This window comes from Oncorhynchus gorbuscha, linkage group LG07 (assembly GCF_021184085.1).
Source record: "Oncorhynchus gorbuscha isolate QuinsamMale2020 ecotype Even-year linkage group LG07, OgorEven_v1.0, whole genome shotgun sequence".
Classification (NCBI taxonomy): Eukaryota; Metazoa; Chordata; class Actinopteri; order Salmoniformes; family Salmonidae; genus Oncorhynchus; species Oncorhynchus gorbuscha.
In genome coordinates, this window is record NC_060179.1 from 63,686,021 (window position 1) to 63,712,736 (window position 26,716).

The following is a 26,716-nucleotide window of genomic DNA, read 5'->3' on the forward strand; positions in this document are numbered from 1 at the left end:
TAGGTAGGAGCAAGTCCATGTAATACTTTGTAGGTTAGCTGTAAGCATCTGTTGGTCACAGATGCCTTAAAAAAGGTAGGGACGTGGATCAGAAAACCAGTCAGTATCTGGTGTGACCAACATTTGCCTCCTGCAGTATGACACATCATCTTCACATAGAGTAGATCAGGCTGTTTACTGTGGCCTGTGGAATGTTGTCCCACTCCTCTTCAATTGCTGTGCGAAGTTGCTGGATATTGGCGGGAACAGGAACATGGTGTCGTACACGTTGATCCAGAGCATCCCAAACATGCTCAATTAGTGACATGTCTGGTGAGTATGCAGGCCATGGAAGAACTGTGTACAGATCCTTGCGACATGGGGCGGTGCATTATCATACTGAAACATGAGGCGATGGTGGTGGATGAATGGCACGAGAATGGGCCTCGTCACAGTTCCTCTGTGCATTCAAATTGCCATTGATAAAATGCAATTGTGTTCATTGTCCTTGGCTTGTGCCTGCCCATACCATAACACCCTGCCAACATGGGGTACTCTGTTCACAACGTTGACTTTAGCAAACCGCTCGCCTTCACAACACCATACACGCTTGTCTGCCATCTGCCCAATACAGTTGAAACCGGGATTCATCCTTGAAGAGCACACTTCTCCAGTGTGCCAGTGGCCATCGAAGGTGAGCATTTGCCCACTGTAGTCAGATACGATCCAAACTGCAATACCCCATAAATTGTTTCATGGCTGGTCTCAGAATATTCCGCAGGTGAAGAAGCCCGATGTGGAGGTCCTGGGCTGGTGTGGTTACACGTGGTCGGTTAGACGTACTGCCAGATTCTCGAAAACGATGTTGGAGGCGGCTTATGGTAGAGAAATTAACATTCAATGCTCTGGCAACTCTGGTAGACATTACTACAGTGAGCATGCCAATTGCACGCTCCCTCAAAACTTGAGACATCTGTGGCATTGTGTTGTGTGACAAAACTGCACATTTTAGAGTTGCCTTGTATTATCCACAGCACAAGTTGCACATGTGTAAAAATCAGGTTCTTGATATGCAACACCTGTCAGGTGGATGGATTATCTTGGAAAATGATAAATGCTCACTAACAGGGATGTAAACAAATTTGTGCACAATATTTGAGTGAATTAAGCTTTTTGTGTCTATGGTACATTTCTGGGATATTTTATTTCAGCTCATGCTGCATTTATATTTTTGTTCAGTATATATGTATATACATATATATTCCGTTTTTTTACATTGCTCATTCTGCTATTTCTTCATTAAAAAAAATTGTGGGATTTTGTGTAAGAGATTTTCTGTTAGAGCTAGAAACACAAGCATTTTTGTTGCACCTGCGAGAACATCGGCAAATCTGTGTACACAGCCAATAACCTTTGATTTTATTTAAAATGGTGGATTACATAATTTAGTTTGACTGCAGAATTGATTGTGCCGTTGTGATGCAATGATGCTGTCGGAGTGATCGAGGCATGAGCAGCAGCTACGTAGGCAGCAAAGTGGGCAGTAGCTACATAAAACAAATATAATAATAATACTTTCTTTTTTTAAATTGCATGCGCAGAAATCTTTCTCCGACTAGCACTTGAACGCTGCAATATGCAGCGTTCAAAACAACTGGGAACTTGGAATTAGAAATATCCGACCTCGGTGCGTTAAAAAAACAGGGAACTCGGATAAAAACTAGGTCCGACTGGGAAAAATGTGTTTTAAAGGTCATCCAACTCGGAATTCCAACTCCGGAATTTGGGCCTCTTTCTGGAGCTCATGGCGTCATTATTTGACATTGTATATATGTCCGTGTTCCCGGTTGTTTTGAACGTGGCATTAGTCACCGTAAATGGGTTTCCAGAAAATCGCAGCCGTGCCGAAATAAATACTCACATGAGGAGGCGTGAACGCATGGTCCAGACCAGAAGACGTTACAGACAAAGCTTCGTCAGGTAAGAACAACAGGTAAAAAAAAATAAACATTGGCATGATTAAAGTGTCATACCCGTTGATAATTTTGGGAGACAGCTGTAATTTAAGAACATCTTTGTTGCTTTATTATTCACAAACTCCCATGGGATAATGCTGCTTGTACACTAGCCTGAGATCAAATGTGCCTTTGAGTGGTTTGAATTAAATAGCCTGTCGGGTATACTCGTGGGCAGAGAAGCACGCCGAGTTGTGTTTCCATGGAAATTAACTTCCTAAATATGATAGGCTATAGTTTAGATTACGACATTGACTGGAAATAAATATTAATAACATGTATTTGTGTCTGCCTGCAAATTGTCCCCTTTCCTATCAAAGTTATGAAAGACTATTTCGAGACTTTTGTAGACTATTCCTCTGTCGCAATATTCACAAACGCTAATAGCCTAATACTTGCTGATGAATGTTCTGTTAGCCTACCTTCTATTTAGTTGGGAATGCGAGATCAAGTGTGCTTACGTGTGGTCTCAATTAAATAGCATAGATTATATGGCGGAGAAGCATGGCGCAGTTGTCTTTAACTTCCTATATGATAGGCTATGTAAAGGAATATTGATAACGCATGTATTTTACTCTGCTTACAAATTGGCCTGCTCCTAAAATTATATTATCCCCTAACTGCGCTTTCAAACTACGTCAACCCTATTGGCTGATATAGCTCAATAATACTGCTTGATATAACGTGTCACATGAGAATCTCTGGTAATATTAACCTATTTCTAAGGCCATTTTTGTGTATTTGGATTTTGAGTAGGGTGGCAAAATAGCTGGAAACGGCATACCCCTTGCTTCAATACTCATGGTTTCATTACACTACACAAGTTATTGGAAGACTGTCTTCTGTAAAAGGGGGGTTTGTTAAGAGCCCTGATGCTAAAATCTGAACACTGCTTAAAGTAGGGTTTTGGAAGCATAAGGAATAAGAGGAAGAGGAATACCTATGTAAGAATGCTGTTTATTGACTATAGCTCAGTATTCAACACCATAGTACCCTCCAAGCTCATTATTAAGCTCAAGGTCCTGGGTCTGAACCCCGCCCTGTGCAACTGGGTCCTGGACTTCCTGATGGGCCACCCCCAGGTGGTGAAGGTAGGAAACATCACTTCCACTCTGCTGATCCTCAACACTTGGACACCACAAGGGTGCTCTCTGTTCACCCATGACTGCGTGGCCAAGCACACCTCCAACTCAATCATCAAGTTTGCAGACTACACAACAGTAGGCTTGATTACCAATGATGATGAGACAGCCTACAGGGAGGAGGTGAGGGGCTCTGTGAGTGTGGTGCTTGGAAACAACCTCTCACTCAATGTCATTAAAGGAGATGATCGTGGACTTCAGGAAACAGCAGAGGGTGCACCCCTCCTTATCTTCATTGACGGGACTGCAGTGGAGTAGGTGGTACGCTTCAAGTTCCTTGGTGTACACATCACTGACAAACTGAAATGGACCACCCATACAGTATGGTGAAGAAGGTGCATCATCAGAGCCTCTTCAACCTCAGAAGGCTAAATAAATTTGGCTTTTCACCTAAAACCCTCACAAATCTTTACGGATGCACGATTGAAAGCATCCTGTCGGGCTGTACTGCCCGCAACCGCAAGGTTCTCCAGAGGGGATTGTGGTCTGCCCAACGCATTACCGGGGGCAAACTTCCCACCCTCCAAGATACTTACAGCACCCAATGTCACAGGAAGGCCAAAAAGATCATCAAGGACATCAACCACCTGAGCCACTGCCTGTTCATCCCGCTATCATCCAGAAGGCGAGGTCAGTAGCGGTGCATCAAAGCTGGGACCGAGAGACTGAAACAGCTTCTCTCTCAAGGCCATCAGACTGTTAAATAGCCATCACTAATATTACACACTGACTCGATCTCTGGCCACTTTAATAATTAAAAATTGGATGTAATAAATGTGTCACTTTAAACTATGCCACTTTATATAATGTTTACATACACTGCTCATCTGTATATACTGTACTCAATACCATCTACTGCATCTTGCCTATGCCGTTCGGCCATCGCTCATCCATATATATTATGTACATATTCTTATTTATTCCTTTACACTTGTGTGTGTGTGTGTGTATATAAGGTAGTTGTTGTGAAATTGTTAGATATTACTGCAGGGTCAGAACTAGAAGCACAAGTGTTTCGTTACACTCTCATTAATATCTGCTGTTGAGCATTCACCACGCTGTCTGTGGGTGGACCATTTCAGTTTGTCAGTGACGTGTACGCCGATGAATTTTAAACTTTCCACCCTCTCCACTACTGTCCTGTCGATGTGGCTAGGGGGGTGCTCCCTCTGCTGTTTCCTGAAGTCCACGATCATCTCCTTTTGTTTTGTTGACGTTGAGTGTGAGGTTATTTTCCTGACACTACACTCCGAGGGCCCTCACCTCCTCCCTGTAGACCATCCTGTCGCTGTTGGTAATCAAGCCTACCACTGTAGTGTCGTCTGCAAACTTGATGATTGAGTTGGAGTCATGCATGGGTGAACATGGAGTACAGGAGAGGGCTGAGAACGCACCCTTGTGGGGCCCCAGTGTTGAGGATCAGTGGGGTAAAGATGTTGTTTCCTACCCTCACCACCTAGGGGCGGCACGTCGGGAAGTCCAGGACCCAGTTGCACAGGGTGGGGTCGAGACCCAGGGTCTGAGTTTGGAGGGTACTATGGTGTTCAATGCTGCGTTGTAGTTGATGAACAGCATTCTTACATGGGTATTCTTCTTGTCCAGATGGGTTAGGGCAGTGGGATTGCGTCATCTGTGGACCTATTGGGGCGGTAAGCAAATTGGAGTGGGTCTAGGATGTCAGGTAGGGTGGAGGTGATATGATCCTTGACTAGTCTCTTAACGCACTTTATGATGACAGACGTGAGTGCTTTGGGGCGGTAGTCATTTAGTTCAGTTACCTTCGCTTTCTTGAGAACAGGAACAATGGTGGCCCTCTTGAAGCATGTGGGAACAGCAGACTGGGATAAGGATTGATTATGTCCGTAAACACACCAGCCAGCTGGCCTGCTCATGCTCTGAGGACGTGGCCTGTGCAGGCAGCCCTGCAAGGGTTAACACGTTTAAATGCTTTACTCACGTTGGCTGCGGTGAAGGGAGAGCCTGCAGATTTTGGTAGCGGACCGTGTCGTTGGCACTGTATTGTCTTCAAAGCGAGCAAAGTTTGGTTTGTCTGGGAGCAGGACATTGTGGTCGGCGACGGGGCTGGTTTTCTTTCTAACAAACTAGTTTTGGCAAGTCTGTTAGGACATCTACTTTGTGCATGATGGAAGTAATTTTTCCAATAATTTGTTTACAGACAGATTATTTCACTTATAATTCACTAATCATTCCAGTGGGTCAGAAGTTTACATGCGTTAAGTTGACTCTGCCTTTAAACAGCTTGGAAATTTCCAGAAAATGATGTTGTGGCTTTAGAAGCTTCTGATAGGCTAATTGACATCATTTGAGTCAATTGGAGGTGTACCTGTGGATGTATTTCTAGGCCTACCATCAAACTCGGTGCCTTTTTGCTTGACATCATGGGAATATCAAAAGAAATCAGCCAAGACCTCAGGAAAAAAAAGTGTAGACCCCCAAGTCTGGTTCATCATTAGGAGCAATATCCAAATGCCTGAAGGTACCACGTTCATCTGTACAAACAATAGTACCCAAGTATAAACATCATGGGACCGCTCAGGAAGGAGACGTGTTCTGTCTCCTAGAGATGAATGTAATTTGGTGCTAAAAGTGTAAATCAATCCCAGAACAACAGCAAAGGACCTTGTGAAGATGCTGGAGGAAACGGGTACAAAAGTATCTATATCCACAGTAAAATGTGTCCTATATCGACAACCTGAAAGGCCGCTCAGCAAGGAAGAAGCCACTGCTCCGAAACCGGCATAAAAAAGCCAGACTACGGGTTGCAACTGCACATGGGAACAAAGATTGTACTTTTTGGAGGCATGTCCTCTGGTCTGATGAAACAAATAGAACTGTTTGACCATAATGAGCATTGTTATGTTTTGGAGGATAAATAGCGAGGCCTGCAAGTCAAAGAACACCATCCCAACCGTGAAGCACCGCGGTGGCAGCGTCATGTTGTGGGGGAGCTTTGCTGCAGGAGGGACTGGTGCACTTTACAAAACAGATGGCTTCATGAGGAAGCAAAATGATGTGGATATATTGAAACAACACCTCAAGACATCAGTCAGGAAGTTAACCTCACTAGGGTAGGGGGCACTATTTTCACCTCTGGATGAAAAGCGTGCCCAAAGTAAACTTCCTGTTTCTCAGGCCCAGAAGCTAGGATATGCATATAATTGATAGATTTGGATAGAAAATTCTAAAGTTTCCAACTGTTAGAATGTCTGTGTATAACAAAACTGATATGGCTGGCGAATGGGTCTTCCAAATGGACATTGACCTCCAACATACAAAGTTGTGGCAAAAGCAGTGGCCATCACAAAGTCCTGACCTCAATCCCATAGAAAATTTGTGGGCAGAACTGAAAAAGCGTGTGAGCTAGGAGGCCTACAAACCTGACTCGGTTACACCAGCTCTGTCAGGAGGAATGGCCCAAAATTCACCCAACTTATTGTGGGAAGCTACCTGACACGTTTGACCCAAGTTAAACAATTCAATGGCAATGCTACCAAATACTAATTGAGTGTATGTGAACTTCTGACTCACTGGGAATGTGATGAAAGAAATAAGTCACTACCATTCTGACATTTCACATCCTTAGGATTACCACTTTATTTTAACTGACCTAAGACAGGGAATTTTTACTAGCATTAAATGTCAGGAATTGTGAAACTGAGTTTAAATGTATTAGGCTAAGGTGAATGTTAACTTCTGACTTCAACTCTAAGTCAATAGATTGCATTCAATGCTAAAAGATAAGTATCAATTTATTGTCTGAGTTTCAACAATCTAGCCATTGCAGCTTTATCACCACTTTGTACTGTGTGTCTGTCCTGAGATGGAAAATGTCCGGGTCTTATTTTAGGAGAGCTGATAGTCTGGGCTTGCGGAATGCCGCATTGTGCGTGAGGGGGTCGGGGCACACTGCTATAGAGGGGTGAGGCAAGTGGAGAAGTATGTGTGTTTGCCTGTTGGTTGGGAGCCAGGCGGCTACACATGACACAGGAGTAGTTCATACGGTAGACATGCGTGCGTGCGTGCACACCTCCCGTCCCAATTTAGAGAGTTACAAACACTTGGCTACAGATGCAATGCTTTGAAATGTGATGACTACTTTTGATTAGTCTTTATTCTTTTTACGAATTCTGCAGTGTTGCTGGCACAAAGGCTTGCTGAATGTGTTAGTGGCAATCTAGTCATAGGTTGTTGATATTAAAGAGTTCTTACTGCCAGTTATCTGACAACTGTTCTGCACTGGATCTCAATCTGACCTCGGCTGTTATAGATGCACATTTGTTCATATAACAACCATTTCTGATGTTAATGCATGATAAAGTCCATTCTGAAAAACATATCAGTATTTTGTATCTTCAGTGAGGAAGTACCCACTCATTCAGATGTGACATGCACATTTATGAGTGCTGGTCATGAGTGCACTATGATCACTCTGACAACGTCTCTGACAGATCTGTTCACCACACCACTAAAATATTGTGGGGAGTACAAGGATACCTGTGCTGTATTTTGTTTTTCCACACTCACAAGTTGAAATTGACCCAGGAAGTATTGGCTGGGCCAGAGGGAGACGGGAAAGCTTCCAAAGGCATGGCAAATCGCTCCAATTCTGACGAGAGACACCCAACCCCTCACACCAATAGAAAATCCACTAACCAGCAGAGCCCTCCCCAGCAGCACAGCTCTGGGGCCTGTACACTCCGCCCCCTGCATCTTTTTCCTGGTCTTCCACATTACCTGTTGGGGCAGGCAAAAATGTAAATTTACTAGGCAGTCCTTTCACCTGTTGGCTAAGCTTTACCTCGGGCCTCTAACATATCGGTCCAGAGTCAGGCTCAACCCTAAGCCTGTACAACATTCACCAAGGACAGAAAATGACCCTTACAGCCTGGAACAACAAAAAAAGATGCTTCACTTGTGGTGAATTCTGCACAGAGCCTTCACCGTGCGCTGCCACTTTAATAAAAAAAATCGGAAATCGGTGCCCAAAAATACCGATTTCCGATTGTTATGAAGACCTGAAATCGGCCCCAATTAATCGGCCATTCCGATTAATCGGTCGACCTCTACTGTGAATAATCCCGCTGTAGATAGATCAGCAATACACTTCTCTATGGGAGGTTTATACACAGAGCACCAACATCCTCTCAGAGAAAAGCCAGGTCCCATCTGTCCCATTGCCCTCAGCCCATGCAGATGGTCTTTCTGAGCCACCTTCAGTCATTGCGTACAGATTTACACCCAGCCACTTCTTGCAGGTCACCCTACTTAATAAACCCCACTCACAAGCCTGGCCCACAAGCAACAGAGGTCAGCACACTGTTCTGGGTGAGTTGGTTGTGAAGGAGTGGCTTCTCCATTTATCCATGCTCCTGCCTGTGAAATATGACATATTCAAAAGATTAACAATAGATGGCGAAGTCGAGGATGGTTCCATCAGTGGTGAAGTTTTCCCTAAATCAATGCATATGACAAATCCAGCAAAAGGACCAGCTGGCTTGTCTCTTGAATATTTCAGGTTATTACCTTCCCGAGGGAGATGAACTTTGCCTGCTGGTGGTGGTGGATGAATGGGACAACAATGGGTCTCAGGGTCTCGTCACGGCATCTCTGTGCATTTAAATTACCATCGATTTTAAAATGGAATTGTGTTCATTGTTTGTAGCTTATGCCTTCCCATACCATAACCCCACCGTCACCATGGGGTACTCTGTTCACAACGTTAACATCAGCAAACCGCTCGCCCACATGGAGCCATACACATTTGCCAACTGAAGTCGGTTACGAAGTCAAACTGTGGTTAGGTCAAGTCCCTGTTGAGGACAACGAGCACATAGATGAGCTTCCCTGAGGTGGTTTCTGACAGTCTGTGCAGTTGTACAAATCCAGTTTCATCAGCTGTCCGGGTTGTTGGTCTCAGACGATCCCCGCAGGTGAAGAAGCCAGATTTGGAGGTCCTGGGCTGGTGTGGTTACACATGGTCTGCAGTAGAATAATATATAATAATAATAATAATAATAATAATATATGCCATTTAGCAGACGCTTTTATCCAAAGCGACTTACAGTCATGTGTGCATACATTCTACGTATGGGTGGTCCCGGGGATCGAACCCACTACCCTGGCGTTACAAGCGCCATGCTCTACCAACTGAGCTACAGAAGGACACTGCCAAAGACTCTAAAATGATGTTGATCGAGAAATTAACATTAAATTCTCTGGCGGAAACTCTGGTGGACTTTTCTGTAGTCAGCATGCAAATGGCATTGTGTTGTGTGACCAAACTGCAAATGTTAGTCCTTTTATTGTCCGCAGCACAAGGTGCATCTGTGTAATGATACTGCCGTTTCATCAGCTTCTTGATATGCCACACCTGTCAGGTTGATCGACTATATTGGCAAAGGAGAAATGCTCACTAACAGGGATGTAAACAAATTTTTTGTGCGAATGGAAAATTTTTGGGTTCTTTTTATTTCTGCTCATGAAACATGGGACCAACACATTGCATGTTGCATTTTTGTTCAGGGTATTTTGTAATGGACACAGTGCCACCTTTTCGATAACAAAGCTGCCGGCAAGCTGCAGTACAGCCCATGCTCATGGTTTTCTCAAAGGAAGTGAAATGATAAGCTACAAGGACTTTGCTTGTGAGCATGCACACTGCAAATGACATGCAACTAAGTCCTTGAATATTTTCTTGTGGGTGCCTTTTCATTATCTGGATTGACACTTGTTTGTAGCTAACCTCAGATGGACTAATATGGGTGATATATGGCTGATATTATTCTAACTTGAGATCTGAATTTTCACAAATGTCCCATTGACATCAGTGAATGATTGAGGTGAATGTCTGACTTGTGCATCACATGCTCATCTCACCTCGGTATAAAGTGAGGTGCCCTTTTTTTTTGTTGAGGAAGCTGCTGCTAATATTTATGTGGGGGGGGGGGGGGGGGTCTTTTCTGCAGGGTGAGCGCACTGGACAGGATTTCTCCTTGTGTTGATTTACTGTTGACTCTTTGGTGCAGACAAGCTGTCTCCTCTCTCAGAAAGCATCACCTTATCCACATACATGCGCAAAAGCAAGCTCTCCTATATCATGCTGTGTGAGAAGAGAGCAGAGGAGACGCCCTCAAAGCACTAACTCGGCAGACCTTCTCAAGGACATTAAACTCTGGGCAAATATGGAGCCATGCACTTAACCAATATCTGCAGCCTTTTTATTAGTGTCCTATAAAAATAGGAACGTATACAGTACTTAACTATTTACCAGAGGTTGTCATAGTTGCTACACAAAATTGTTACCCCAAATGAATGCATGGGACCAGACTGCTACAATAAGACATTGAACCTTACAGAAATTCTTAAATGATCTTACCTAAATGACATGGGGCCAGATAATATTTCTGATATCTAGCCTAACAAATGAATGATTGTGTAATTGGGTGATTCTCAAAACCTTTAAAAAAAGTGTTTAAAAAAATAAACATTTTTAGCATATTGAGTTACAAAACCATGATGCATCTGTAAAAATCAACTATCATTCTGAGGATTAAGATGTCTAGTTTTTGGGAAAGTTCAATTAAAATACTTTGCCTGAAATTTTGTACATCGCAAATTCTCATTTACCAAAATTCGTCCGGATTCAATTCAATTTTAAGCAATTGTATTTTTTTCTCCCCAACCTAATTTATTTGATTAAAAGATTGTCCATAAGTGGTATACTAGCACGTATACTAGGACGTTTACATTGTACGTAATAAATATTATAGTTTAAAGTCTGTGGACGTGTCTCATTACCAAAACACTTTCAAGTTCCAGTTTGTAAATGGTTTTATTCATCCATGATGCATCATCTAGAGGAGTAATCTTTAGATGAGCACAAGTTAGGTTAATTTATTTGCATACCCTGAGTGTCTAACCCTGATGTGATCTTCTCTATTATTGCGGCCTGAAGTACACATCACATCAAACTAATAGTGAAACGCTTACTTATGGGCCCTTCCCAACAATGCAGAGAATGAAAATAGAGATGATAGAAAAGTAAAACATGTAATAATAGATATTCAATTATTAACAGTAACTTGGCTATATACAAGGGGTACCAGGTCGACGAGAAGGAGTAAGAGGTAATTGAGGTACAGTGCCTTTAGAAAGTATTCACACCCCTTATTCTACATTATGTTAGACTGAATTCAGTCTGTCTTTTTATATACACTGCTCAAAAAAATAAAGGGAACACTTAAACACAATGCAACTCCAAGTCAATCACACTTCAGTGAAATGAAACTGTCCACTTAGGAAGCAACACTGACAAATGTCCCATGCTGTTGTGTAAATGGAATAGACAACAGGTGGAAATTATAGGCAATTGGCAAGACCCCCCCTCCAATAAAGGAGTGGTTCTGCAGGTGGTGACCACAGACCACTTCTCAGTTCCTATGCTTCCTGGCTGATGTTTTGGTCACTTTTGAATGCTGGTGGTGCTTTCACTCTAGTGGTAGCATGAGACTGAGTCGACAACCCACACAAGTGGCTCAGGTAGTGCAGCTCATCCAGGATGGCACATCAATGCGAGCTGTGGCAAGAAGGTTTGCTGTGTCTTGTCAGCGTAGTGTCCAGAGCATGGAGGCGCTACCAGGAGACAGGCCAGTACATCAGAAGACATGGAGGAGGCCGTAGGAGGGCAACAACCCAGCAGCAGGACCGCTACCTCCACCTTTGAGCAAGGAGGAGCAGGAGGAGCACTGCCAGAGCCCTGCAAAATGACCTCCAGCAGGCCACAAATGTGCATGTGTCTGCTCAAACGGCCAGAAACAGACTCTATGAGGGCCCGACGTCCACAGGTGGGGGTCCAACACCATGCAGGACGTTTGGCATTTGCCAGAGAAGACCAAGATTGGCAAATTCACCACTGGCACCCTGTGCTCTTCACAGATGAAAGCAGTTTGACACTGAGCACGTGACAGACGTGACAGAGTCTGGAGACGTCGTGGAGAACGTTCTGCTGCCTGCAACATCCTCCAGCATGACCGGTTTGGCGGTGGGTCAGTCATGGTGTGGGATGGCATTTCTTTGGGGGGCCGCACAGCCCTCCATGTGCTCGACAGAGGTAGCCTGACTGCCATTAGGTACCGAGATGAGATCCTCAGACCCCTTGTTAGACCATATGCTGGTGCGGTTGGCCCTGGGTTCCTCCTAATGTAAGACAATGCTAGACCTCATGTGGCTGGAGTGTGTCAGCAGTTCCTGCAAGAGGAAGGCATTGTTTGTTCCCCAGACCTGAATCCAATTGAGCACATCTGGGACATCATGTCTTGCTCCATCCACCAACGCCACGTTGCACCACAGACTGTCCAGGAGTTGGCGGATGCTTTTGTCCAGGTCTGGGAGGAGATCCCTCAGGAGACCATCCGCCACCTCATCAGGAGCATGCCCAGGCATGTTAAGGAGGTCATACAGGCACGTGGAGGCCACACACACTACTGAGCCTCATTTTAACTTGTTTTAAGGACATTACATCAAAGTTGGATCAGCCTGTAGTGTGGTTTTCCATTTTAATTTTGTGTGACTTTGTGTGACAAATCCAGACCTCCATGGGTTGATAAATTTGATTTCAATTGATTTTTGTGTGATTTTGTTGTCAGCACATTCAACTATGTAAAGAAAAAAAGTATTTAATAAGAATATTTCATTAATTCAGATCTAGGATGTTATTTTAGAGTTCCCTTTATTTTTTTGAGCAGTGTATTTAAAAAAAATCTCACCCATCTGCACACACACAATGACAGTGAAAACAACATGTTTTAATTTTTATTGATTGAAAATTAAATGCAGATCTCAATACTCACCCGTGAGCTCAGGTGCATCCAATTTTGGTTGATCATCCTTGATGTCACTACAACTGGATTGGAATCCACCTGTGACCAATTTAAATTGTTTGGACATGATTTAGAAAGACACCTGTCTATATAAGGTCCCACAGTTGACAGTGCATGTCAGCACAAACTATACCATGAATTCCAAGGAACTGTCTGTATATCTCAGATGGAATTGTGATGAGGTGTATATATCTGGGAAAGGGTATAAAACTATTTTTAGAGTTGAAAGCTTCCGAGGACATAGTGGTGTCCATCATTGGAAAATTGAAAAAATATGGAACATAGGCTCTGCCTTGAGCGGTCCGTCTGACCAAATTGAGCAACCGGGCAAGAAGGACATTGGTCAGGGAGGTGACCAAGAACCATATGACCACTCTGACAGGACTACAGAGTTTCTTGGCTGAGATAGGAGAACCTGCAAGAAAGACAAGTCTCTACAGCGCTTCACCAATCTGGGCTTTACGGTAGAGTACCCAGAAGAAGCCACTCCTGAGAAAAAGCACATGACCGCACGCCTGGAGTATGCAGAAAGACCGATCATAAGGTAGAAGATTCTGTGGTCTGATGAGCCAAAAATCTAACTATTTGGCCTGAATGCAAAGCACTATGGCTGGCTATAACAAGGCACAACTAATCACCTGTCTTACACCATCCCTACTGTGACGCATGGTGGTGGCAGCGTCAGGCTATGGGAGTGCTTTTCAGATGCAGGGACTGGGAGTCTGGTAAGGATATTTGGCACAATGAATGGAGGCAAATATGAGATCCTGCTTCAGAGTGCAAACTATCTTAGATTTATGTTCCAACAGGACAATGACCTCAAGCAGCATACAGCTTAAGCAATGCTAGAATGGCTTCAGAACAAGAATGTGAAAGTCCTTAACTTCACACGGGTAGGGGGCAGCATTTGGAATTTTGGATGAAAAGCGTGCCCAGAGGCTAATATGCATATTATTAGTATTATTGTATAGAAAACACTCTGAAGTTTCTAAAACCGTTTGAATGATGTCTGTGAGTATAACAACAGAACTCATATGGCAGGTGAAAACCTGGGAAGAATCCAACCAGGAAGTGGGAAATTGGATTTACAAGAGGTTTATCTTTAAAATGGTGTATACTACTTGTATGTTTGAGGGATTTCTGTTTTTGAATTTGGCGCTCTGCAATTTCACTGGCTGTTTTCGAGGTGGGATGCTACTGTCCAACTTGTACCAGAGAGGTTAAGTTGCCAAAGCCCAAATTTGAATCCCATTGAAAATCTGTGAAATGATTTGACGATTGCGTCTCACTCAAAATAATTTGAGGAAATCTGCAAGCAAGAATGGAATAATATCCAGATGTGTAAAGTTGATACAGACGACTCAAAGCTGTAATCACCTGCAAAGGTGTGAATACTTATGTAAATTAGATTTCTGTATGTCATGCGGTTGGATGCAAAAGCAGATGCCATACCAAGTGGTGACGCAGCCAGTCAATATGCTCTCAATGGTGCAGCTGTAGAACTTTTTAAACATCTGAGGGGTCCTAGCCAAATCTTATCAGCCTCCTGATGGGAAAGGGGCGTTGTCGTGCCTTCTTCACGACTGTGTTGGTGTTAGATCATGATAGATCCTTACTGATGTGGACACCGAGGAACTTAAACTTTCAACCTGCTCCACTAAAGCCCTGGCGATGTGATTCGAGCCCCACAGTGGAGATTTCTTAATACCCATAAAACATAGCGGTCAAACAGGAAAATGTTTCAAATGGTTTTTTCCACCATGCATTTTTCCCATAGGGGATTTTAGAACTTAAAATAAGGGCTGTGTTTTTGTGTAGGCTTACCCTGGCATGACGTATTGATAATTGTGTATGTCTCTCTCGGACAAGCTGACTTTAATCAATAGTTTCGGCTCTAATTTCAAATGCTAATCAGCATCCAAGTAGACATTATGCAGGACTACAAATCCCTGCAAGCTCCTGCACGTCCTCTTTAGCTGACACCGTTGCTAAAAGGTTACATTTTTAAAAAACTTACCCAAGACATTTCACAGAATTGTCAATTTAATTAAATGTAGCCAATGTATTCATAACTACATTTAGTAAACACAAGTTTAATCCAGAGATTCTTACCTTTGCCTTGATTCGGCAGTCTCATCCAGAGCAACATGGCATTTGTAGTTCTGTATGATAGCCACATTAGCAACTCATTGCATTTCATTTTTGGGGGGTAAATACAGTCAAATCTATCAACTTCACGCCAAGGTAAGCCTACACGAAACGCAGCCCTTATTTGAAGTGTTTCTAAAATCACCTTTGGTGGGGACACAATTATGCTGGAAAAATGATTGGAACCATTCCCCTGTTTTGACCGCTTCGGTTTTAGGGTATTATGACTCATTCTGGTACTGCAAACTTAATGATGGTGTTGAAGTCGTGCGTGGCCACGCAGTCGTGGATGAATCGGACCACAGGAGGGGACTAAGCACGCACCCCTGAGTGCCCCCTGTGTTGAAGTTCAGCGTAGTGGATGTGTTGCATAAACTCAACACCTGGGGGGCGTCCCATCAGGAAGTTCAGGATCCAGTTGTAGAGGGAGGTGTTCAGGATCCAGTTGTAGAGGGAGGTGTTCAGTCCCAGAGTTCTTAGCTTGGAGGGTACTATGGTGTTGAACGCTGAGCTGTAGTCAATGAACAGCATTCTCACGTACTGTAGGTGTTCCTTTTTGTCCAGATGGGAAAGTGCAGCGTGGAGTGCGATTGAGATTGTGTAATCTGTTGGGGCGGTATACAAATTGGAGTGGGTCCAGGGTGTTGACGTGAGCCATGACCAGCCTTTCAAAGCATTTCATGGCTACAGATGAGTGCTACGGTCATTTAGACATTATCTTGGCATTGTTCTTGGGTACTGGGACTTTGGTCTACTTGAAATGTAGATATTAGACTGGGTCAGGGATTTGCCAAATGGAGGGTGAGGGAGAGCTGTGTGTGTGGAGTAAAGGTGGTGGTGATTTTAATAATATTTTTTAACTGTAGTTGCGAAGGTGACATGCTGATAGAAATGAGGTAAAACAGATTTCAGTTTTCCTGCATTAAAATCACTGGTAAAACAGGAGCGCTGCCTCTTGATGATGATGATCATTTTATTTATGCTTATGGCCCTATACAGCTTGTTGAGTGCAGTCTTAGTGCCACTTACTGTCAGCATCGGTCTCTGGATGTCGGTCTCTTTCCTTTCTGAGTGTGTAGTATTGGGACCTGGTCCGGGGTGAGCAGTATGTCCTATACCGCAGACTCATTGCAGTAGAAATCTTCGTCCAGAAGCTCTTTTCGGTCATAGGAAACTATGGCGGATACATTATGTACTAAAAAAGTTAAGATCGGTGCCAAAAAACACACAAAATGGCAGAATTGGCCGCAATATATTCCACCGCCATTCTTTTAAAAATCATTCCTCCCTTGTTTCTTGTTTCTTTTTCTCTCTCAGTTCTGACCCAAGTTGACGGAACAGACGGTTGAGGGAATCTCCTAGCAGAGAGGATCATGGGAGGAGCCGTGGTAGATGATGAGCCTAGTGATGTCAAGGCACCAGATGGAGGGTGGGGCTGGGCAGTGCTCGCCGGGGGGTTCGTCATCACTGGTTTCTCCTACGCCTTCCCCAAGGCCGTCAGTGTGTTCTTCAAGGAGTTGATCAGGGAGTTCGGAGTGGGATACAGCGACTGTGCATGGATTTCTTCTATATTGTTGGCCATGCTCTACGGCACAGGTACATATATATAGATATATAAAATCACACACAGGAATTTGTAAGTATTTCCAACAGAAGTGTTTTCTCGATGATGAGCCAGTACAAGGAAAAGGTGCAGGAGATTAGAGAAAGTGTCAGATCTGGGCGTTACTACCTCCGGAGTCTACACAACTTAGGCAGGACCTTTTTATTCATAATTGTATCTTTATTTTACCAGGTAAGTCTCATTGAGATGAAAATATATTTTACAAGGGAGACCTGGCCAAAATGGCAGCACACAAAGTTTAAGATATATATTTACAACATAAAGCACACAATTATCACATTAAGCAAGAGGTTAGGTGCATCTAGGGGCCAAACCATCGATAGCCCCCCACTAACTGACCTAGCACACACCCCCGCAGCCCCCAGATAGCATATGTGACTCACCATTTGGATTTGATCTTATGTAGCAACAGTTGAAATAGAGCTACAAATGTTATATCATATCACTGCATTTTTGAGGAACAATGGGAAAGTAATTGTCAAAATTAAAAATGTGAACACATCATAAGCCTTTAGATTTTTCACAATTTATGTACAGGAAATGAGCTTTTAGATTTGCTTTTTAATTTTTTTTAGCAGCATCAATCAGGAATGAGTAGGGTCAGCTATACCGTAAGGACCCCTTAATGTCCTCATTACATGTAGTGCAACAATGGCCTGTAAAGTACTCTATATTTTAAAAGATTTAAACTAACAATATTGGAATCACCATGGCCTCAACCATAAACTGTCAATTTATCTTCCTGATAGATTAAGTTAAAATATGTTACATTTAGTTACGTTTAAGAATAATTAAGCAACTGAGGGAAAAACAAAATTGCTATCGTGTACACCACTTGAATGAAGTGTCATTTGTGTCTTTTTATTGGGGATTTTCAAATGATTGTATTGAGCCGTCTTATGTATCCTAACCAGTCAGGCTTCAAGACTGGTCACTCAACCAAGACTGCTCTCCTCTGTCACGGAGGCAGTGGTGGTCTATCTCCACTTCTCTCCATACACCAAATCACTCGTCTCTCATAGCTTCACATGGTCTCTCCTATCGTTGCTATGCAACCCTTTTCTCCTTCCCCTCTTCTGACATCCAGTTGGCAACACACATCTCTGCGTGCCTGGCAGGTGTTGGGCCGACATATCAGCTTGGATGTCGGCCCACCACCTCAAGCTCATCCTCGATAAAACAGAGCTGCTCTACCTCCCAGGGAATGTCTGCCTGCTCTATGACCTCCATCACGATTGACAACAACCGGTGTCCCCCTCCCAGAGTGCAAAGAACCTTGTTGTGACCCTGGACACCATGTCGTTCTCTGCAAACATCAAAGCAGTGACTCTCTCCTGCAGGTTCATGCTCTACAACATCTGTAGACTTGGACCTTATCTGACACAGAAAGTAACGAGGTCCTAATCCAGGCACTTGTCATCTCCAATCTGGACGACTGCATCTCTGTTGGCTGGGCTCCCTGTTTGTGCCATCATACCCCTGCAACTTATCCAGAATGCAGCAAGCTGCTTGGTGTTCAACTTTCCCAAGTTCTCCCATGTCCTCCTACGGAGCAGCAAGAGGTACTGCCCCTCCCTACTTTCAGTCTATGCTCAAACACTACACCCCAACCCGAATACTCTGACACCTCTGGTCTCTTGACAATCCCATCCTTATGGAATTATGGAAGGGCATCTGCCACTGAGCCCAGTGAAATCTCTTCTCTGTCCTGGCACCACAGTGGTGGAACTGCCCATCTTTCAAAAACATCTGAAACCCTACCTCTTCAACCCACTGTGTGTTCTGTCCACTATTTACTCAGCGCTGAGTTGTTGTTTTTTTAGTGTAGAATTTAACAATCAATGCCTTTTTTAAATACTTGTTGGACAATACTTGTAAAAATGAAACGCCTTTATGGTATCTGAGTTGAGAGAAACCCAGTTAGTCTTTCAGGCATCCCTGAGCTATAAAACGGCACATTTCTCTCTGCACCATGGCACAAAAAATGATCTGAAATCCTGGTGAGGGGACCTTGCTTAGACCTGCGAGGCCCTGCGAAACTGCACTACGCCACTGCCCCTACTTCCTATTCCACCATAGATTTTTATCTTTAAAATCATTCAGAGTCGTGCTCCTGTAATTTCATGTCCTGTTGTAGCTTGTTCCAATTGGAAGGGTCAGAACTTTTAAAAACATTTTTTTAACCTGCTTGTTCTGGCCTTATGCACAGTTCTGACTGTGTTTAACAGAAATAGTAAACAAACAATTGGACCAACTGGGGACATTTTTAGTCCCTACGAGGTCAAATGCTATTTATAGGGGGTTTAGGGTGAAGGTTAGAATTAGTGTTAGGGTTAGAATTATGTTAGTTGGGTGCTAGGGTTTTATTTTAATTTTACCTTTATTTAACTAGGCAAGTCAGTTAAGAACAAATTCTTATTTTCAATGATTGCCTAGGAACAGTGGGTTAACTGCCTGTTCAGGGGTAGAATGACAGATTTGTACCTTGTCAGCTCGGGGGTTTGAACTTGCAACCTTCTAGTTACAAGTCCAACTCTCTAACCACTAGGCTACCCTGCCACCCCAACAAGCTAGGGTTGGGGAAAATAGGATTTTGAATGGGACTGAATTGTCTGTCCCCACAAGGTTAGCTGTACAATACTGTGTGTGGTGTGTGTGTGTGTGTGTGTGTGTGTAGGTCCACTGTGCAGTGTGCTGGTGAACAAGTTTGGGTGTCGGCCAGTGATGATGGTGGGAGGGCTCTTTGCCTCCTTGGGAATGGTCCTGGCCTCCTTGGCCACCAGTATCATACACATCTACATCTGTACTGGAGTTATAACAGGTTAGTAAATAAATACACACCTCTACCTTTACTGGTGAGCACACACACATACACACTTTAAAAACAGTTTGCCCCCTGTCTACCAGGTCTTGGCCTGGCGCTGAACTTCCAGCCGTCTCTGATCATGCTGAATCGTTACTTTAGTGAGAAGAGGCCTCTAGCTAATGGACTATCTGCTGCTGGGAGCCCTGTGGCCCTCTGCTGCCTCTCTCCTCTAGGACAGGTACTACACCTCTTCAGTCTCCCTATCTGCAGTTGTAGATCAGTGTTATGATGTAGGGAGAAGCATATGAACACAATGAGCGACGTGTACCTACTCTGAAGGATTAACAACACAAAGGGGAAGTTGTATGCTGTGTTGGCGGCATATCAGAGTTACGGCTCATCATTCATGTTTTTCTTCATATTTTTCCCCAAAGGTGCTGCAGTACCACTATGGCTGGAGAGGCGGCTTCCTTATCCTGGGGGGCCTGCTGCTCAACTGCTGCGCCTGTGGGGCCCTGATGAGGCCCCTGGTGGGCCCCAAGAAGCCCCAGGACCAGGAGTTGCAGGCTGTGGGTGAAGCAGAAAGAAAGCTCAAGCCTAAGAAAAAGCTCCTGGATTTTAGTGTATTTAAAGACAGAGGTTTCCTCATCTATGCCATAGCTGCTTCCATCATGGTACTGGGCCTTTTTGTGCCGCCCGTGTTTGTGGTGAGCTATGCCAAGGAGATGGGGAATGAAGACACCAAGTCTGCCCTCCTCCTCACCATCCTGGGGTTCATTGATATCTTCGCCCGCCCCACATGTGGGCTGATTGCGGGGATGAAGTGGGTCCGGCCTAGATGTGTGTATCTCTTCAGCTTCGCCATACTCTTTAATGGCATCACCGATGTGATCAGCTCACAGGTATGTCTGGAACTTGTTTTTATTGATATTATTTGGATGGATGTATTTCTATGGGATGTAAACGATACATAAACAGTATTTAATGTGTTGTATCGTTATTACATTCCTGTATTGACACACAGTGTATGTGGAAACCTGTTTGTCGAACATATTATTCCACAATCATGAGTATTAATATGTATTTGGTCCCCCCTTTGCTGCAATAAGAGCCTCCACTCTTCTGGAAAAGTGTTCCACTAGATTTTGGAACATTGTTGCCATGAGCATTAGTGAGGTCGTGCACTGATGTTGGGCGATTAGGCCTGGCTCACTGTCGGCGTTCCAATTCATCCCAAAGGTGTTCAATGGGTTGAAGGTCAGGGCTCTATGCAGGTCAGTCAAATTCTTCCACACCGATCTCGACAAACCATTTCTGTATGGATCTCGCTTTGTGCACGGCGGCATTGTAATACTGAACCCAAACTGTTGCCACGAAGTTGGAAGCACATAATCATCTAGAATGTCATTGTATGCTGTAGGGTTAAGCTTTCCCTTCAATGGAACTAAGGGGCCTGGCCCAAACCATGAAAAACAGCTCCAGACCATTATTCCTTTTCCACCAAGCTTTGCAGTTGGCATTGCATTGGGGCAGATAGCATTCTTCTGGCATCCGCCAAACCCAGATTTGATTTTCGGACTGTCAGATGGTGAAGTGATTCATCATTCAAACATGTTTCCACTGCACCAGAGTCCAGTGGTGGCGAGTTTTACACCACTCCAGCTGACACTTGGCATTACATATGGTGATCTTAGGCTTATGTGCAGCTGCTCGGCCATGGAAACCCATTTCATGAAGCTTCCAACGAACAGTTCTTGTGCTGACGTTGCTTCCAGAGGCAGTTTGGAACTCTGTAGTGAGTGTTGCAACTGAGGACAGATGATTTTTACAAGCTTCAGTACTCTGTTAACCTGTTCTGTGAGCTTGTGTGGCCTACCACTTCGTGGCTAAGACTTTGTTGCTCTTAGACATTTCCACTTCACAATAACAGCACTTACAGTTGACCAGGAAAGCTCTAGCAGGGCAGAAATTTGACAAACTGGAAAGGTGGCATCTTATGACGGTGCCATGTTGAAAATCACTCCTCTTCAGTAAGGCAATTCTACTGCCAATGTTTGTCTATGGAGATTGCATGGCTGTGTGCTCGATTTCATACACTTGTTAGCAACGAGTGTGGCTAAAATGGCCGAATCCACTAATTTTGAAGGGGTGTCCACATCCTTTTGTATATATGTAGTGTATTATTGTGGACCCTGCAGCCTTCGAGACCCGGAGCTATTGTAATCATTCAAATTCTATGGATAATCAGTCATGGTTTGTCATCAGTCATTTCTCTGGTCATATTATGTTGTTGTGAATTATATAACCAAGGGTGTTGCTTCTCTTTTGGCAGGCGACAGACTACCCTGGTCTGGTGGTGTTCTGTATCTTCTTCGGGCTCTCTTATGGGATGGTGGGGGCGCTGCAGTTCGAGGTTCTCATGGCCATCGTGGGCACAAAGAAGTTCTCCAGCGCTTTAGGGCTGGTGTTGCTCATGGAGGCTATCGCTGTGCTGGTGGGACCGCCTGGAGCAGGTCAGTACACAGGGAGGGTTAGGATTGGGTTAGTGTTAGGATTAGGGTTATGGCTAGGGTTGGGGTTCAACCAAGCTGTGGACGTGAAGTTTGGGTTCAACCAGGCTGTGGACGTGAAGCTGGGGTTGGGGTTGAACCAGGCTGTGGATGTGGAGCTAGGGTTATGGTTATGCTTTTGCTTACTACAAGATCTACGCACACGTAAGATTTGGAGTGTCACAATGTTGTTTTTTCTAAAATGCCTTGTAATAAACTCTGGCATTTGACACAGTAAACCAAAAACAAGAATCCACCCAAAAAGGTGTTTTTGTTTAGAAGTAATAAATAGTGATTACACACTACTGTGAAATTGTAGAACTTGCTGTAGCCAACTAGCTAGCCATGTGCTTTTGTCTGCCTGACCAAAACATGACTTTATATTTTCAGCTGATTATGGGACTGACTACACAAGCAGCATTTCAAACTGGGATACTGTTTTAGGTTTAACCAGCAAACATAAGAATTTCTGCCAGGGCATAATTGTAAATTATAAATCTGATTAATTTCACATGAAGATGTGGGAAGCTAAAAAGGCTAGCTAGCTTGCTCTATTTTTTTTTTGCCTCAAAGTCCAATAGTTATGGATACTCTTCTGAAAAAAGATTGGTATGAGTGCAGTGTAACTGCAGTATGCTACAGATAACTTCCCCTTTGTGTTCTTTTTACTGCAGTGTAACTGCAGTTAGAGTGCAGTCGACTGCAGTTTCAAAACTGCATTCTTTTGTAATGTTAGGGTTGAGCCGGGGTGTGGACATGACATTAGGGTTTTGAACGAAGTCTTCAAACAATCAAAGCCAGTATAGACATTTTAGCTGGTGATAAACTGCGTATGCCTTGAATGTATAACAGGTAATAAACTATTCTCATACTTCTCCTCTCCCGTAGGTCGTCTGCTGGATGCCACACATAACTACATGTACGTGTTCCTGCTGGCTGGCTGTGAGGTCATTCTGGCCTCCATCGTCATCTGCACGGGCAACTTCCTGTGCATCAAGAAGAAGCCAGATGAGCCTGAGGCCCATCTAGAGAATGGCGCCCCCATAGAGATGGAGAAGCTCAACAGCCTGCTGGAGGCGGAGGGAGGAGAGCATGAGAGGGCGCAGCCGGCGGGGGTGAGGGGTGGCGCCGCAGAGGCAAAATAGGGAGTGGAAAAGAATGGAGGGGTGGGAAACCTAGAGACAGCTCTGTGATGGAGAGAGAAGGGATATTTGTTAATTGATTTTTAGAGCGACTGACAAGCTTTTATTAAACACTACTAATAAGGACGAACATAAGAATACACACGCTGGCAGGGATGAAGAGAAGGATGGATTGCATTGTGTTGTACATGTGTTGTATGCTTTAATATACACAGCAAATTGGCCAGTGTTACCTAGTGTTTTTTCAGGGTAACATTTTTGTTTTGATTCTGGAGTAAAATGAACTCTAAGGGTTAAATTGACACTGAGTGGTGTAATAAAACCCCAGTGTCTGTTAATAACCGACGTTGTGAACCAAAACCACAGCCATCATGTTTCCCAGCATGTTCAATGCAGGTGTATTAAAAAAATTGTGGGGGGAGGTTTTGTACATTGATTAATGTTGTGCTACTCAAATATAAATTCCATACATTTTTCTAAACTAATCCAATGTGTTACTTGAATGTATTGCACACATTACTGAAATGGTTGTCCAGTTTAAATGCATTTGATACTCATATTTTAGTCTTCCCAACCCTGGCAGTCATTCTGAATAAAAGTTGAGTGAATACAAATTCCTAATGTTGATGTTCCCACTCTGGCTGAATTCCAATTGGAATTACACATTACTTTGCAAGCCATCATAAATGTGAATTTCAGGCCTGATGTGGCCTGTAAACCATGTGTTTCTGGCCACTGTATTGGGGTAAAACTAGTCCCTCAACATAAGGCCTTAAGTATGTAGAGTGGGGCAAAAAAGTATGTCAGCCACCAATTGTGCAAGTTCTCCCACTTTAAAAGATGAGAAGCCTGTAATTTTCATCATAGGTACACTTCAACTACAACAGACAAAATGAGGGGAGAAAATCACCTTGTAGTTTTAATGAATTTATTTGCAAATTATGGTGGAAAATAAGTATTTGTTGAAGTGTACCTATGATGAAAATGACAGGCCTCTTTTAAGTGGGAGAACTTGCACAATTGGTGGCTCACTAAATACTTTTTTACCCCACTGTATTGTTATAATTACATTTGAATGATAACATTCACTTGGGATCTCATTTGGTGAAGGCCACAGGACTGAAAAATGAATGAATGAATGCAGCAACCATGTCTGTTACTAACAAATACAGGGTGGTGACACTCTACAATATACTCAAAAGGCAAGGCATCCTGCGAAGTATGCAAATAAGGCTTTACACTGTTAATGTACCATTGAAACTGTGGACCCATATTAACACTGTTGATTTAAAACTGGAGAATTTGCTGTTTACAGACCAGCAGGCACAGCAGGAGGAACACTATTAAATGTTATCTAGAATCGCACTGCCGCAAACACACACTGCTGTGCCCACAGTACACACACACACACACATGCACTCCAGGCACCCAATAGCGTACACACGAAACCTTGAACTAACCAATACTTGTCACTGCCTAATCTTGAAGTGACTTCTCTTCAAAGACAAAAACATCTCTGTAGGCGCAGCAGTCTAAGGCACTGCATCTCAGTGCTAGAGGCGTCACTACAGAGCCTGGTTCGATTCCAGGCTTTATCACAACCGGCCGTGATTGGCCCGGGGTAGGCCGTCATTGCAAATAAGAATTTGTTCTTATTAATGGACTTGCCTTGTTAAAAAATATTGTTTTTAAGACATCGAGCTGGTTTTACGAACCCAGAATAGGCTTAGCATTGGACTGAGAAGCATGCTCAAATTCTTAATTGAAAATAAAAAATTGAAAAAATAGCTTCTTTAGCAAAGAAAATTCTCAAGCAAGAATTGTGCTAGGACTGTCGGACGGGAAAACTAGCTGTTGTAGAGGTTTGGAACTCTTATTGGTCAGACTAATTTACTGCCTCGTGATATCACCAGGCAGACCCAAACTACAGGCTGCAATTTCAGGTGGTCTTTTCAAACCACTCTTACATTTAAAAAGGGCATTATCATAATTTTCACAGTATTACTCCAACCTCTTAATGCGGAGATGGATATATAAAAACACAGGTATCACGTTTTTGACTGCACTGGGCCTTTAACTTGTACTCGGTAATATTTTACCCATACATTTGACTTGTTACAGTAAGGTCTAAGTGCTTGGTGAAATGTTATGAGTGAATCTCAATGTTGAGATAAATATCACTCGTTTCTTTCAATGAACAACACATCTTCAGCCAGTAACCTAACATGCATCTTTGTTTCTAATACAAATATATTTTACTCCATGAACTGCTGAGTTACACATATCTATACAAGTTAATTAAGCCTCATTTTACATGTATTTCTCTGTCTTCAACTGTAAGGACTTTGTTACAGCTGTGTTTGTCTGGTAAACCACGTTGAGATGGACAGTTCTAAAATGGAGGATATCAACGTGTCACGTGGCTGCTAGAATGCTGTTTGTTTCAAATACCAAGTGTTTTGAAAAAAATTGAAGCATCTGTCTGTTTATGCTGAGAAGTGGAGTAAGAATATTGGCAGGCTATAGATGGGAGTCTACAAAAATACTGTTTTGTATTGTTGGTGTATCTAAACGTGCAGGGTTTTGTTTGGTCACAACTGTCAGGATCTTTTTAAATCTGAAAAGGGGATCCCTTAACATGTGACAGAATATGACAATATAGCTAAGCATCATAGCTAAACCCCAGCCCAGTCCAACCCAAATTTGTGATATGGAGGACAACCTATTCTATTCACGAAGTATACAAAATATTAAGAACACCTGCTCTTTCCATGACAGACTAACCAGGTGAATCCAGGTCAAAGCTATAATTCCTTATTGATGTTACCTGTTAAATCCACTTCAATCAGTGGAGGTGTTCAAGAAGGATTTTTAAGCCTTGAGACAATTGAGACCGGGATTGTGTATGTGTGCTATTCAGAGGGTGAATGGGCAAGACAAAAGATTGAAGTGCCTTTGAACAGAGTAGGTGCCAGGGGCACCGGTTTGAGTGTGTCATGAACTGCAGCGCTGGAATAGTCCACCGGCCAAAGGACATCCAGCCAACTTGACATATGCCTGTGGAACGCTTTTGACACCATGTAGAGTCTATGCCACAACGAATTGAGGCTGTTCCTTTGGGGGAAAAAGGGGGGGGGTGTGCAACTCAATATTTGGAAGGTTCTCTGTTTGGTATACTCAGTGTATAGTAGTTCTTTATTAAACCTGACACATTGGCTGCTGTGAAATTGAATATGGCCATATAAAGAGCTGATTACCCAATAATAGAATAAACTCAGCAAAAAAAGAAACGTCCTGTCACTGTCAACTGCGTTTATTTTCAGCAAACTTAACATGTGTAAATATTTGTATGAACATACGATTCAACAACTGAGGCATAAACTGAACAAGTTCCACAGACATGTGACCAACA

General features: G+C 43.3%; 1 protein-coding gene across 2 annotated transcripts; it reads left to right on the forward strand.

Annotated features, from left to right (window-relative positions):
- The first annotated feature begins 1,528 nt into the window (after positions 1 to 1,528).
- Positions 1,529 to 23,918, forward strand: slc16a3b (solute carrier family 16 member 3b). Of its 2 annotated transcripts, none has more exons than XM_046355281.1 (7): positions 1,529 to 1,972; positions 16,501 to 16,779; positions 19,485 to 19,628; positions 19,715 to 19,851; positions 20,048 to 20,515; positions 21,946 to 22,126; positions 23,051 to 23,918. In XM_046355281.1, exons 2-7 carry the CDS (start codon positions 16,557 to 16,559, stop codon positions 23,305 to 23,307), a joined length of 1,410 nt encoding a protein of 469 aa, XP_046211237.1. In that variant the 5' UTR covers positions 1,529 to 1,972; positions 16,501 to 16,556; the 3' UTR covers positions 23,308 to 23,918. The 2 variants fall into 2 exon arrangements, with proteins under 2 accessions (XP_046211237.1, XP_046211236.1); XM_046355280.1 differs by having other exon boundaries at positions 1,530 to 1,959.
- Positions 23,919 to 26,716: the final 2,798 nt, after the last annotated feature.